Here is a 13,198-nt window from a genome sequence, read left to right on the forward strand (position 1 = left end):
TGTGGACATTAGATCAAGGGCAAACACAACAAGGGGACTGGACTTTGAGCACATGATAAAAGCGAGAGCACACAAGGGAGGGGTGAAGATAGGTAAGACAGCTAAAAAACTAGCTAGCATTTGTTGCCCTTCACACAGAGAAATTAAAGCAGATCCCCTAAAAGCAACTGAGGCTAGTAGGAAAAGGGGACCAGGAACTAGAGAAAAGGTTAGATCAAAAAGAATTAACCTAGAAGGTAACACACATGCACAGGAAATTAATGTGAGTCAATGCCCTGTATGGCTATCCTTATCTCAATCAGCAAAAATACTTGTTCCTTCCTATTATTGCTTATACTCTCTCTACAACAAAATTAGAGATAAGGGCAAAATAGTTTCTGCCAGGTATTGAGGGGGTAGGGGGGAGAGGGAGGGGGTGGAGTGGGTGGTAAAGAAGGGGGTGGGGGCAGGGGGAAGAAATGACCCAAGCCTTGTATGCACATGAAGAATAAAACAATTAAAAAAAAAAGTAAAGTCCAATTTTTCAGCCATGCTCTCGGGGTCCCTACAATCATGTCTTTTTTTTTTTTTTTGAAGTACTGAGATTTGAACTCAAGACCTCACACTTGAGCCACGCCCCACTCCAATCAAGTCTGAACTTAACTTTATCAGTCTGATTCCAGCTACTTCTGTCACTCTGTGAGAATGTATTCACCAGGTATAACTCAGGCTGTGGGATCCCACCTGCCTAGGTTCCGACCCCAAATTTTTCTCTTACTGTTGGTGATCCTGATCAAGTAACTTATTCTCCCTGTGTCGCAATCTCATTTTAAAAGTTCTTTTTAATTTCTAAAAAAAAAAAACCAAACTTTGCAATACTAGGGATTGAGCTCAGGACCAAGCCACTTGGGTCATGTCCTTAGTCCTTTTGCCTTTTTTTTTTTTTTTTTTTCTTTCCTCCAGAAACCATCTCCCGCTAACTTTTGCCTGGCTAAACACCTTCCAGCCACAATCCACCTACCTCCGCCTCTTGAGCAGCTGGGATTATAGCAGTGAACTACTACACCAGGCCCCTCAATCTTATCCTTAAAATAAGAAAGCAGCAGCAGCTCTGCCCCGAGGCTCGGCGGACCGCGCACGGTGTGCACAGCTGGCGGGGGAGCCTGGCTGTGCGCTCCTGCAGGACAGGCTCGCGTCCCGGTCACGCGCGGGGATCCGGGGAGAGGTCGAGCTGGGAGGTAGCCTGACCTGATCCTGTCGCCGTCCCTAAATCCTCGCCTCTCCCCCAACCTCCTCTTCCATGAGGATTAGCCGGTCATGGGATCAGAGAGCTGACCCCAACCACCGCACCGACCGCGCCTCGGGGGAACGGGCGCCATTCGCCACGCCACGGTAACGGTCCCAGGATTTTACTTATTTTTAATTTTTTTTCTGTCTGTCCCAGGATTTTAAAGACCAGCAACGAGAGACCCAAGAGAGAACTTCCCAGCGTCACGCCGCGGACCCTCACTCAACCCAGGGGACCCACGACCTCACCAAGTGACAAAGCTGGCGACTTCCGAGGCTTCTCCTCTAAACCGAAGGCTAGGTCAGTGACGGTGCCAGCGTAGGTCCAGGTATTCCGAAGCGTTCGCGAATCCCTTTATTGACTCAAACCACTAACGGACAAAGAGGTAACTTTACACTCGCGGAGCAGAAGCGTACCCCGGCGCCACAAACGGAATGAACTACGCTTCCCAGAAACCAATCAGAGCACCTGTACTACATTTCCCAGAATTCCTCGGAGCAGAAGTAAACGCTACTTTCCGGAACGTCTGCACTACACTTCCCAGAATACCAAAGAAGGAGACTCAGAAACACTTCCATAGTGTCTGTCTCTAGGGGAAAGGGTGGTGACTCCAGGAACTCCTTGACTACACTTCCCACCGTGTGCTGAAGGAAAGCATCTCGCAGTCGTGGAGAGCTGTCTTTACCTGAAGGATACTTCAAATATTCCGTACGTCCTGAACTGTAAATACCCTCGTTTCTGACAGTATTGTTGGAAAAGGAATAAGGGAGGAGACGATCTTCTGGGAATTAATGGGGAATGACTATTTAGGGGTCAATAGGCGACAGAAAGGAGGAAAATGCTTCGCACAAGCTGAAGTTAAGAGACTAAAACTGAGTTTAAAGAATGGGCAAGGTAGAATGGTGTCTAAATGTACTTTTAATGTTCATTTCCTGTGTCATCAATGAGATAAAACATCTTTTTTAATGTTTTCAAGGGTCATACTTTTTTTTTGTAAGCTGTCCAAATCTTTCTCCCATTTTTATTGGGGTTTTGGTCTTTTTTTCCATCAACATTTAAGCATTGTTATGGACTAGTAAAATTATGCCTTTTCTTGCTTTTTCTTTTTTGCCATGACAAAATACTTTAGCATAATTTTAAAAACATTTCGAGGTGTAATTCACAAAACAAAATTGGCCATTTTTAAACCATATGCTTGGGCTTGAGGCATGGTTTTAAGTGGTAGAGTACCTGCCTAGCAAGTGCAAGGCCCTGAGCTCAACCCAAGTACCAAAAAAACAAAACAAAAACCACACATGCTTCAATGGCAATGCCACGCAGTACACTCACAACACTGTGAAAATATTTCCACAGAGAAGCTGGAACTTTCAACCCTTGACCTCTGAGAGGAAGGTGAAGAAGGGCTGCAGATTGAATTCGGTCCAATGATAAATGATTTAATCAAACATGCCTACATAATGGAGTCTCCATTAAGACTCCCAAGTTGGGGGATACACTGAGATGCTGCAGCATGGAGCACCTGAGGCATCAGAGCTCTGCCCAGCCCCCACCCACAAGTCCTTGGCCCAGTACATACTTAGTTTTACCTTTAATAATAGCTTGGCATAAAGAGGAATGTACATATTAAAATAAAAAAAATAGCTTTGCAATAGCAAATTAACTTCAAGTTCTGTGAATCATTCTAGAAAACAACTGAATCCGAGGAGGTGGCCAGCTGGTCAGAAGAGGACTGGGACATAAGACAGAAACAAGTGGGGGCAGACTTGTGGGACTGAGCCCTTAACCTGTGGGAGCTGATGCTAACTCCAGGGATTTAGTGTCAGAAATGAAAGAAATTGCTGGACACCCAGTTGGTGTCAGAGAGCTGGAAAAGTAGTGTTGAAACCCAAACATATTTGATGTCAAGTGTTGGGAGTCAAAAAATTTGTATTCACAAATGGCCTTAGATATTGCCATAGAGAATGGGTCTCCAGGAACGCTACTCCCTATTAAAACTGTAAATGCCACATAGAGTCACAGTAAAGGTCTGAAAAAATTAATCATTTTTAACAATTTAGTGACAAAAGGAGTCCTCATTCTTGTTTCTTCTTTCAGTAGCCCTATTTAGTTTAACTAAGCCTACTAAGATGAACGGTGCCTCACAGCAGATAACTGTGATCTCAATGTGCACTACCTCCAGTTAAGGCTCCTAACTGAGTGTTAACTGAGATGACTTCAGTTACCAACATGGTCATTATGATTCTTTTTCTGTCCTCATTTCTCCAAAGTCACAACCTCAATTTGCATTTACCTTTGAGGGACTCCCCAGTCTACATGCCTTGTTTTTTTTTTAACCAATGGGCCATCTTGGTGGCCCACCATTGTTCAAATTAATGCAGACAGGACATTCAAGGGTTTGCTCTGTTCCCAAGCAGTCAACTGTGGAACACCATTGGATGACAGGGAATCAAGGGGAGAAACTCATGAAATCGTCACGTGAGACATTAGAAATGCTTACCACACCTTGACCATGACTGAGCGTCATGACTCACAAGGCCCAGCGCCTTAGCTCTAACGAACTTAGAGGCAACTTTTGTTCACAGAAAGCAGCTCTATGTCATAGCCTGTCAAGCAAAAAGTATTGGCCCTCTTCTCTCCCATCTCTCTCAAGACCAATATGTGACCAGGTTTTTAATGGCAACAGTTCCTTTAGTTTTTTTTTTCTTTCAAGGCACTGGGGCTTGAACTCAGGGCCTACATCTTGAGCTACTCCACCAGCCCTTTTTGTGATGGGTTTTTTCAAGATAGGGTCTCCCAAACTATTTGCCTGGACTGGCTTTGAACCGTGATCCTCCTGACCTCTGCCTCCTGAGTAGCTGGGATTACAGGCGTAAGCCACTGGCACCCAGCCCCGCCCTTTAGTTTTTAAAAAAACAATAATAAAGTCACCCTATTGGGTCAACTTTGCAAACTTGGTCTCTCTCAACTCCAAGTTTATGGGAAGCTCGTGAGATTGTTGTGCGAACACAAACATCCGTGGTGAATCGTGAAGATTCTAGGAAACCTGGACTTTAACTTAACATGAAGAGCCCACACACCTCCTCTCCTTCCCATGTGCACGGCATCCTTTACAGTCCTGACGAGTTTCACCCATCACCGCACAAAGGCACGTGGCTGCCGCCTGCCTCCTTTAAACTTCTTGCTGGCAGAACCTCTCCTCTTTAAAATGCCTGAACACTGACAACTCATTCTCTCTGTTCTGGGACTTGTCCCGGATAGCAAACTCTGTCCCTTTCTTTTCTTTGATCACCCCAAAGGAGGACTGCCCTGGGTTTTGACACCCACACATAACCTTGGAGGAGCTTCTCCACACCACAGTGGAGCTGTTGGAATGCGCACATAAATTGGGAAAGAAAAAAAAAACTGGTTTTCACAGGTGATATCTGCACAGAAAATCTCAAGCAATCTACACAAGAGCTACTTGGCCTATTAAATTTAGCAGGAGGGGAGACTATAACATCAGCGTAAAGCAATCAGATGTATTTCTGCATACCAGCAACAAGGAACTAGAGACTGAATTTGGAAAATAGTGCCCTTTAATTTAGCACCAAAAAACATGAGATACTTATGTATAAATCTAATAAAATGTGTACAAGGTTATATGCTGAAAACTATAAATTTCTGATAAAAGAGACCACAGGAGTCTTAAACAAATTACACCATGCCCCCTGATTTGGAACATTCAATATTGCTAAGATGTCAACTGTTCCCAAAATCAGTTATACATTCAATGCAATCCCAAGAAAAATCCCAAGAGTTTACTTTCAAAAACCAGAAGGCTGAGCTGATTCTAAAGATCATGGGAAGGCAATAAAATAGTGAGATTAATGTTGAAAAAAGAATGGAGCTGAAGACTCATGCTATCCGGTTTCAAGACATTATAATAAAGCTTCAAGAGCCTCGGCTGTGCGGTATTTGGCAGAAGACCACACACAGATCAGTGCAAGGAGAGTCCAGAAAAAGACCTCACATGGGTTTTCACAAAGGCGACAGCAACTCAATGTCGGAAGGATAACTGGATGCTAAAAAGGGACCATGGCCCCATAGCTTATACAGATATTAATTCAAATGGTCATAATCCTAGATATAAAACCTAAAACCACAAAACTTTGTAACACTGGATTAGGCAGAGTTTTTCTGTCTGAAACCAGAAAGCACAGCCCATTGAAGACAAAAATTGATCTCCATCAAAAACTTAACAACTTCCACTGTGAAAAACACTGTTAATACAATAAAAATAAAATAAAAATCCACACGATGGGATAAAAAGATTTACAAAATACAAGACTGACAACAGATATGCATCCAGACCAAAAAAAAAATCTTTAAAATCAAAACTAAGAAAACAAACAACCCAGTTTTTTAAAAAAGGGAAAAGACTGTACCATAATTCATCAAAGTAAATATGTATATAAACAGCAAATAAGCACAGTAAAGATGGTAGGAACAGTTGTTAAGGAAATGTAAAACTGAAATGACCTGCCACTATCACCTCATTAAATGCAAAAAATGAAACAAAAATAAAGCCCTCACACACCCAGCGTTGGTGAGAAGGAGCTGGAACTCTCATGCATGGGTGGTAGGTATGAAAAATGGACAACCACTTAAGAAAAGTCTGTCATTTTCAGTAAAATTAAACATCCTTACTATACAATCCAGCAACAATTCCAAATAGTAATGGAAACAAAAGAAATCTTATTTTGATGTGCCAAACAGTAAGTAAATGTTTATCACTGCTTTCTTCATAGTCACCAAATCTGGAAGCCCAAATATTCTTTGAGTGGGAAATGGAGAAGCAAATGGGCTAAATCCATACAAAGGAATATTATTGTCAATGAAAAGTAATTACTGAGGTGTGGGGATGAGGCTCAATGGTAGCGTGCTTGCTTAACAACATCCATGGAGTTCTGGGTTCCATCCCCAGCACTGCAAAAAAAAAAATAAATAAAAGGCCTGACAGATACATATAACAAGATGGGCAAAACACAGAACATTACATCAAGTAAAAGAAGTTAGACTGGACAGGCTCCAACTGCAGGATTCCACTTATCCCATTTGAAAAGACAGACCGAAAACAGGTCATTAGTGGCCGTGGGCAGCAATGGGGAGGAGGGCTGGCTACACAGGCGAACAAGGGAACGTCAGGGCCAGGGTGCTCGTCACATGCTTGATTGCGGTATGGTTACCTGACCCTAAGCATTTGCCAAAACTCAAGTGATGTATTAAAGTCAGTTGTACTGTATATAAGTTGTTATTTAATCTTTAAAAATTCTGTTGACTACCTGTAGTTCTAGCATTAAGGAGGCTGAGGGAAGAGGATTGTGAGGGAGGAGACTACATAGAGAGACCCAGTCCCAAAAATCTTTTTGGAAATGTTAGCTTATAAGATTTCATAGAGACCTTTTTAACTCCCTGAGGAATTTTTAACACGAATGGATGTTGAATATTGTCAAATGTCTTCTCTGATCTATGGAAACAATCACAAGAATTCACACCCAAAAAAGTACACACAGACCCTATATGAAGCTCCAGAATCGGTCTCACGAGTCTGAGTGCGGAAGCCAGAACACTTGTTGGCACTGAAGGTGGGGCTGGCTGGACATGGCATAAGGAACCTGTTTAGTAGAAGCACTGTATACACTGATCTCAGTGATGATCATACAAGTGTATATAAAACTCAGGAAGCCACAGACTTGAGGTCTGATGTGTTATTATACACCAACTGTGTCTCAAGGAAGTACTGTTAGCGTACAAAAATGCTGGCCACAAGCCACTAAACTCATCTCCGGGCCCACTAACAGCTGCACCCTGCCATTTAATAAGTATTAGTCTGCAGGACCCGTAAGGTGGGAATGAGCCCATGCGTTTAACTTGAATGTCCTCCAGTCCTTATAGAACACTTCTGAGGGTGATTTTCCAGAAACTTTTAGATAAACTGAATAGCAAATTTCAAAGATGACTGGTCTCCTTTCTACTCACTTCACAATTACTGAAAGCATAATATGCTAGCCACTGAAAAGGCAGAGTACATGTGACAATCAGTAAAACCGCTTCCCTCTTGGAACGTATGTCCCACTCGGACAAATGGCACTTCCAGCTGAGTGCTTTTAGCCATTTTAGCCAACACCAGATCAGACATCCTTCCTGAGTGTCTCTCTCTCTCTTTCTTTCTTTCTCTCTCTCGACTGGGGTTTGGACCCAAGGCTTCTCTATCACTTGCGCCACACCTCCAGTCAATTTTGCTCTAGTTATTTTGGAGATGAGGTCTTGCCAACTATTTGCCTGGGCTGGTCTTGAACAATCTCCCAATCTCAGCCTCCCAAGCAGCTAGGATTATAGGCATGAGACACTAGTGCTGGGCAGCTCCACCGTTACAAAGCTGCTGTGTAGTGTGACCCCCCAAACAGTGTACCATGTCCAGCTGTAGTTGTAATACCATCCTTTTTATAAAACAAAATTTTGTCTCCTGTGATAGCTCTGATAATTAGAATATTTCAGCATCCATTACAGATATCAAAACATAAAATGTTACAGTGCTTATTTCCTGCATGAATTGTCTGATGAAGGGAAGTCCTTGTCACCCTCATCATCAGCATGGATTCGCTGATGAATTATGAGACTTGAGCTCCAGCTGAAGCCCTTCCCACACTCCTCACATTTGTATGGTTTCTCTCCAGTGTGGACCCTCTGGTGGGCTTGCAAGTATGAGCTCCAGCTGAAGACCTTCCCGCACTCCTCACATTTGTATGGTTTCTCTCCAGTGTGGACCCTCTGGTGGGCTTGAAGGTAGGACCTCTGCCGGAAGCGCTTTCCACATGTATCACATCGGTATGGCTTTTCTCCTGTGTGGACTCCACGATGAGCCAGAAAGTTTGAGGCCCGACAGAAGCCCTTCCCACACTCCTCACATTGGTATGGCTTCTCCCCAGTGTGGCACCTCTGATGGGCCTGCAGCTGCGAGCCGACACTGAAGCCCTTCCCACACTCTGCACACTGATACGGTTTCTCCCCAGTGTGGACTCTCTGATGCACCTGAAGGCTTGAGAACTGACTGAAGGCCTTACCACACTTCTCACATTTGTAGGGCTTCTCTCCTGTATGGATTCTACAATGGACGTTAAGATCTGAACTCCGACTGAACCCCTTCCCACATGTAATGCATTTGTAGGGCTTCTCTCCAGTGTGGCCTCTCTGATGGGCCAGAAGATTTGAGGCCTGACTGAAGCCTTTCCCACACTCCTCACATTTATAGGGTTTCTCTCCTGTGTGGACTCTGAAATGAATATTAAAGTCTGAGCTTCGACTGAAGCCCTTCCCACAAGCATCACACTGATAAGGCTTCTCTCCAGTGTGGCCTCTCTGATGGTCCAGAAGATTTGAGGCCCGACAGAAGCCTTTCCCACACTCCTCACATTTGTATGGCTTCTCTCCGGTGTGGCTTATCTGATGGGCTTGCAGGTGTGAGCCCACACTGAAGCCCTTCCCACACTCCTCACATTTATAGGGCTTCTCTCCTGTGTGGATTCTGCAATGAATGTTAAGGTGTGAGCTGTAACTAAAGCCCTTGCCACACGCATCACACTTGTATGGCTTCTCTCCAGTGTGGATCCGCTGGTGAGCCTGTAATCGTGAGCGCCAAGTGAAGCCCTTCCCACACTCTTCACATTTATAAGGCTTCTTTCCAGTGTGGGCTCTCTGATGCACTTGCAGGTAGGAGCTCTGACTGAAGCCCACCCCACACTCCTCACATTTATAGGGTTTGGTTCCTGGGGGGCTCACCAGAGGCGCTTGACAATGTGAGTTTTTCCTGATACTCCTCTCACACTTATATTTGTGTGGATTCTCTCCAACAGGGACTCTCTGATGACCAAACTGTGACCTTTGACTGAAACCCTTACACGGTGCATCGGATTTGTGTGACTTCTCTCTGCTGTGCACCCCCTGATGGGCTTGAAGACTTGAAAACCGACGGAAGCTGTTGCCACATTCCTCACATTTGTACGGCTTCTCTCCTGCCTGGGTTTTCTGGTTAACTGGAAGATGAGAATCCCAGATGGAACCTTTCTCACATGCCTCCCTCTGGTAAGGTTTTCTGCCATCATGGACTCTGTGGTGAACTTGAAGACATGAGTTCTGATGAAAATGTTTACTGACGTCCTCATTCTCACAAGGTGCGCCATCTTGTTTCTTCAGGAGACAGCCAGTTCCTTGAATATTTACCAGGGAATCTTGATACCTGGTTAACTCCTTTGTAACCTGTTGCCAGACATGTGAGCAGAAAAGGTCTTCATGGGGCAGGTGCCTTAATCCTACTTCTTGAAGAGTCTCCAGCTCCTTTAGATGCTTGTCTCCTAAAAGGATAAAGGGAATTCAGAGACGGGGCATGTGGATGTTTTGACTCAGAGATGTCAGTTACATACTTGGACCCACAGCCAACCAGGTACCATCATCAGGTACCATGTTTTCTGACTAGGAATCCAGGAGCCATCCACCAGGCCCTCATTCACTACACATTCATGAGACCTACTTAGAGTCTTTCTAAGTTTCATCTATAAGTTAAAAGTTTGGTGACTGCAGAACAAGAAAAATACTAAGATAGAAAGTGGACCTACAATCTTTGCTGACTCATGCTTACCTGGCTCAGACAGTTGTACCTGTCTTATTACAGGGAATTGTGCTTGTAAAGGAAAAGCCAGCAAATCCCACTGAATTTCTAGCATCTTTTTAAAAAAATCATGGTAGAATTTGAAGATGGAACCTTATTGGGAAAGACAGAAAATGTGGTTACTGCTATAAACTTACATGATTAAGAGGCAGTTTTAATCCTATGATTCCCCCCACATGCCCTTTCAGAAGCACAAGAACCTTAAGTACAACAGAGCTGATTTCTGGAGGTGCAGAAGAAAGCATTTTTCCCTTACTCTCATTTAATCATCATACTTATCTAATGAGTGTATTATGTGCAGTTTTTTCTCAGACTGTCTTTAATATTATTTTTAAAATGATCTTCAAAATAAACTGGAAGGAAGGGAGGGAAAGGAGGGAGGAAAGGACAGGAGGAGGGAGGGGAAGCTAACTTCTATGGAAATCTTTACTAAGATTGCCTTCTTTCACTGCTGCAGGTGTCTGGTCAAAGCCAACAGTGTGCATGTAATTCTGCCTACTGCACAGAGAGTTGAACAAACTGGCCCTTCTCTAGTAAAATCCCAGCAGCTAGTCTAGCATTTGGATATCCTTAGACAATGCTGAAAATCTTTGCCTTGGGTTATTTCGTTGGAAGTTTCCTCTGTGTGTTAGGAGCCTTTAGGACGATGGCCTGATTAGAAATACCCGACTTGGCACAAAATACCTTGTCACTTAAGTGCCTCAAGTTCAGAGTGTTAAGCAGATAGTGGTGCTTCACCTCCTGCTGGAAAATATCTTCCATGAGAAAATTGCAGGAATAACAGATGTTACTCTAATACCTGGTGGCAATTAAAGTCTCTATAATCCCCAAGGGAAAAACATGAAACACTATGCTTATTTTTTGGGGGTACTGAGGTATGAACTCAGGGCCTCATGCTTGTTAGGCAAATGCTCTACCACTTGAGCCACGCCTCCTCCCGCTCACTCCGTCCCTTTTTCTTTAATTATTTTTCAAGTAGGGTCAATTCTTTTGGGGAGGATCTTGGTTCAAGGTTAACCCGGCAAAACTTTAGTGAGACTTAATCTCAAAACCAAGCCAGGTATGGTAGAACACACCTGTAATCCCAGCTACTTACAGGGGGGGTACTCTTCAAATTGAAGGCTAGGACTCACTAGACTTAAAATAACTTTAATAGTGTTGACAAGATAGAAAAATATAATTACTGCTCTAAGCAGTAAAGGTATCTCTGCACAAATGTCTGTTAAGGCTATACGCACACATATTCACATGTACAAATGTCCGTGTTGTTTACGACATAGGATTTTTTGTTTAATTTTTGTTTTGTTTTTGCAATGCTGGGGACTGAATCCAGAGCCTTATGCATGCTAAGCCTGAGCTACATCTCCAGCCGTAAGATGTATTTCTTAGTAGACACATACTCAAAGAAGTTTGAAAGCCACCGGCCTCAGCTGTTAAGTATCAATTCCTTAATCAGTTCTTCACATGGAAAGTTATGAAGTAATGACATACTCTTGGAAAAAAGTTTGTTTCCCTAAAGTTCATGATTATATAGTTTGTCACTTGTGTATATATCTTGCAAGTATTACTTCTAAATGTAACTGTTTTGTGTACTTGAAGATGTGTCACTTTTTTTGGTGGTACTAGGATTTGAACTCAGGGTCTCACACTTGTTAGGCAGGCACTCTACCACTTGAGCCACTCCACCAGCCCTTTTTTTGTGTTGGGTATTTTCAGGATAGGGTCTTATGAACTAACTGCCCCTGGCTTCAAATTATGATCCTCCTGATCTCTGCCTCCTGAATGGCAATGATTATAGGCGTGCTACCAACACCCAGCTAAGATTTGTAAATGGTGAAAAAGGCAATTTCCTCTTTCCACCCAGGCTATAATTTTCCCACTGAAAATGATATTAATTAGGCCCTTATCGGAATGTAAACTGTCTAAACTCACTTTCCTTAACATCTTATTTAATGGCTCTCTATCTTCTATAACATTCACTTGTCTGTGCTGTTTTTGTAGATAATAAAGGCAAGGGCACACATACGATGTTTTGAATAGGGACGACTAGAATAGCAGGTAATATAGTCTTCTCTGTGAGTCTCTTTGGAAGAGGGATGGCTGCCACAGGAAAACCTGTGTAAGAAAAGACTAACTTGAAAGCTCATTGTTTTCTGAAAATTTCTCTTTGCATATGTAAAGGATAGATACTCTCTTTCAGGGAACCTCCTAAAAACAACAACAAAAAAGTGGCTATTAGAATCTTCTTTCTTTTTTTTTTTTGCATTCTGGGGTTTGAATCCAGGGTGCTTTTAGGTAGGTGCTCTACCACTTGAACCACACCTCTAGCCCAGAATCTGTGTTCTTAAAAGTAGCAATGTAGCTCAGTGGTAGAGCTCTTGCCTACCACTGATGATGGCCCTGGGTTCCATCACCAGCACTGCAAACAAAACATAACATAAAACACTTTTTCACCAAGTGAGTACGAGTCACTACTTTACAGGAAAGCCACAAGGGGAAAATGATACTCAGTTTAGTTACAGCTGCAAAGCCAAGCTTTCACTAGATGTGGATTATGAACTGAATGTGCATTCCTCCAAAATTCTTATGTTGAACTCCTGAGCCTCAAGGTGATGGTATCAGGGAGGCAATCAGGTCACGATGGCAGAGCCCTCAGGAATGGGACTGGTGCCATATAAAAGAGGCTTGAGAGAGAGCCCTTGCCCCTTCCACTAGGGAAGACATAGCAGGAAGGTGTCATCTGTAAACCAGAAAGCAGGCCCTCAACAGACATCAAATTTTGCTAGCACCCTGAACATGGACTTCCCAGCTTCCAGAACTGCAAGAAATAAGTTTTTCTGTTTACAGGACAACTCAGTCTATGATATTCTGTTACAGTAGCTCCAACAGACTATGGATATTAAGGCATACCTATCTGAAACTAAAAGCACTACTGAATTAGAATCAGACAGTAAACAGGAAGGAAAGGTCCTAGACTATGCTTTCATCATACATTTTTATTTATCAGCCTCTAAGTATTTCCACAACTACTGAAAAGTTCATGTAACAATTATTTACTCACTCATTCATTCACATTTACAACACACCTGCCCACTGCCAGATCTGTATATTCACTGAGGAGAAAGCAACAAATAAAGCAGACAAAATCTCTTCTCCTGAGAGCACGTTCCAGTGAGAATTTAGTGAGATATATTAGGTAAACAAAAATTATGTGTAAATATTAAACA

The 13,198-nt window shown here is 43.0% G+C and overlaps 1 protein-coding gene across 6 annotated transcripts in view; it reads right to left on the reverse strand.

Moving 5' to 3' along the window:
- Positions 1 to 13,198, reverse strand: part of LOC109691889 (uncharacterized) — a 35,824-nt gene that overhangs the window by 7,336 nt on the left and 15,290 nt on the right. For 5 of the 6 annotated variants that reach the window (XR_012442576.1, XR_012442574.1, XR_012442573.1 and 2 more), the window contains exon 5: positions 1,516 to 9,657. Coding sequence is in view for 1 of the 6 variants with exons in the window: in XM_020172130.2 (XP_020027719.1) it covers positions 7,844 to 9,657 (1,814 nt within the window). In the remaining 5 variants the exon portion in view is untranslated. Of the gene's footprint in view, positions 1 to 905; positions 9,658 to 13,198 lie in introns of those variants that run through there. The other variant, XM_020172130.2, reaches the window with a different exon arrangement.

This window comes from Castor canadensis, chromosome 16 (genome assembly GCF_047511655.1).
Source record: "Castor canadensis chromosome 16, mCasCan1.hap1v2, whole genome shotgun sequence".
NCBI lineage: Eukaryota > Metazoa > Chordata > Mammalia > Rodentia > Castoridae > Castor > Castor canadensis.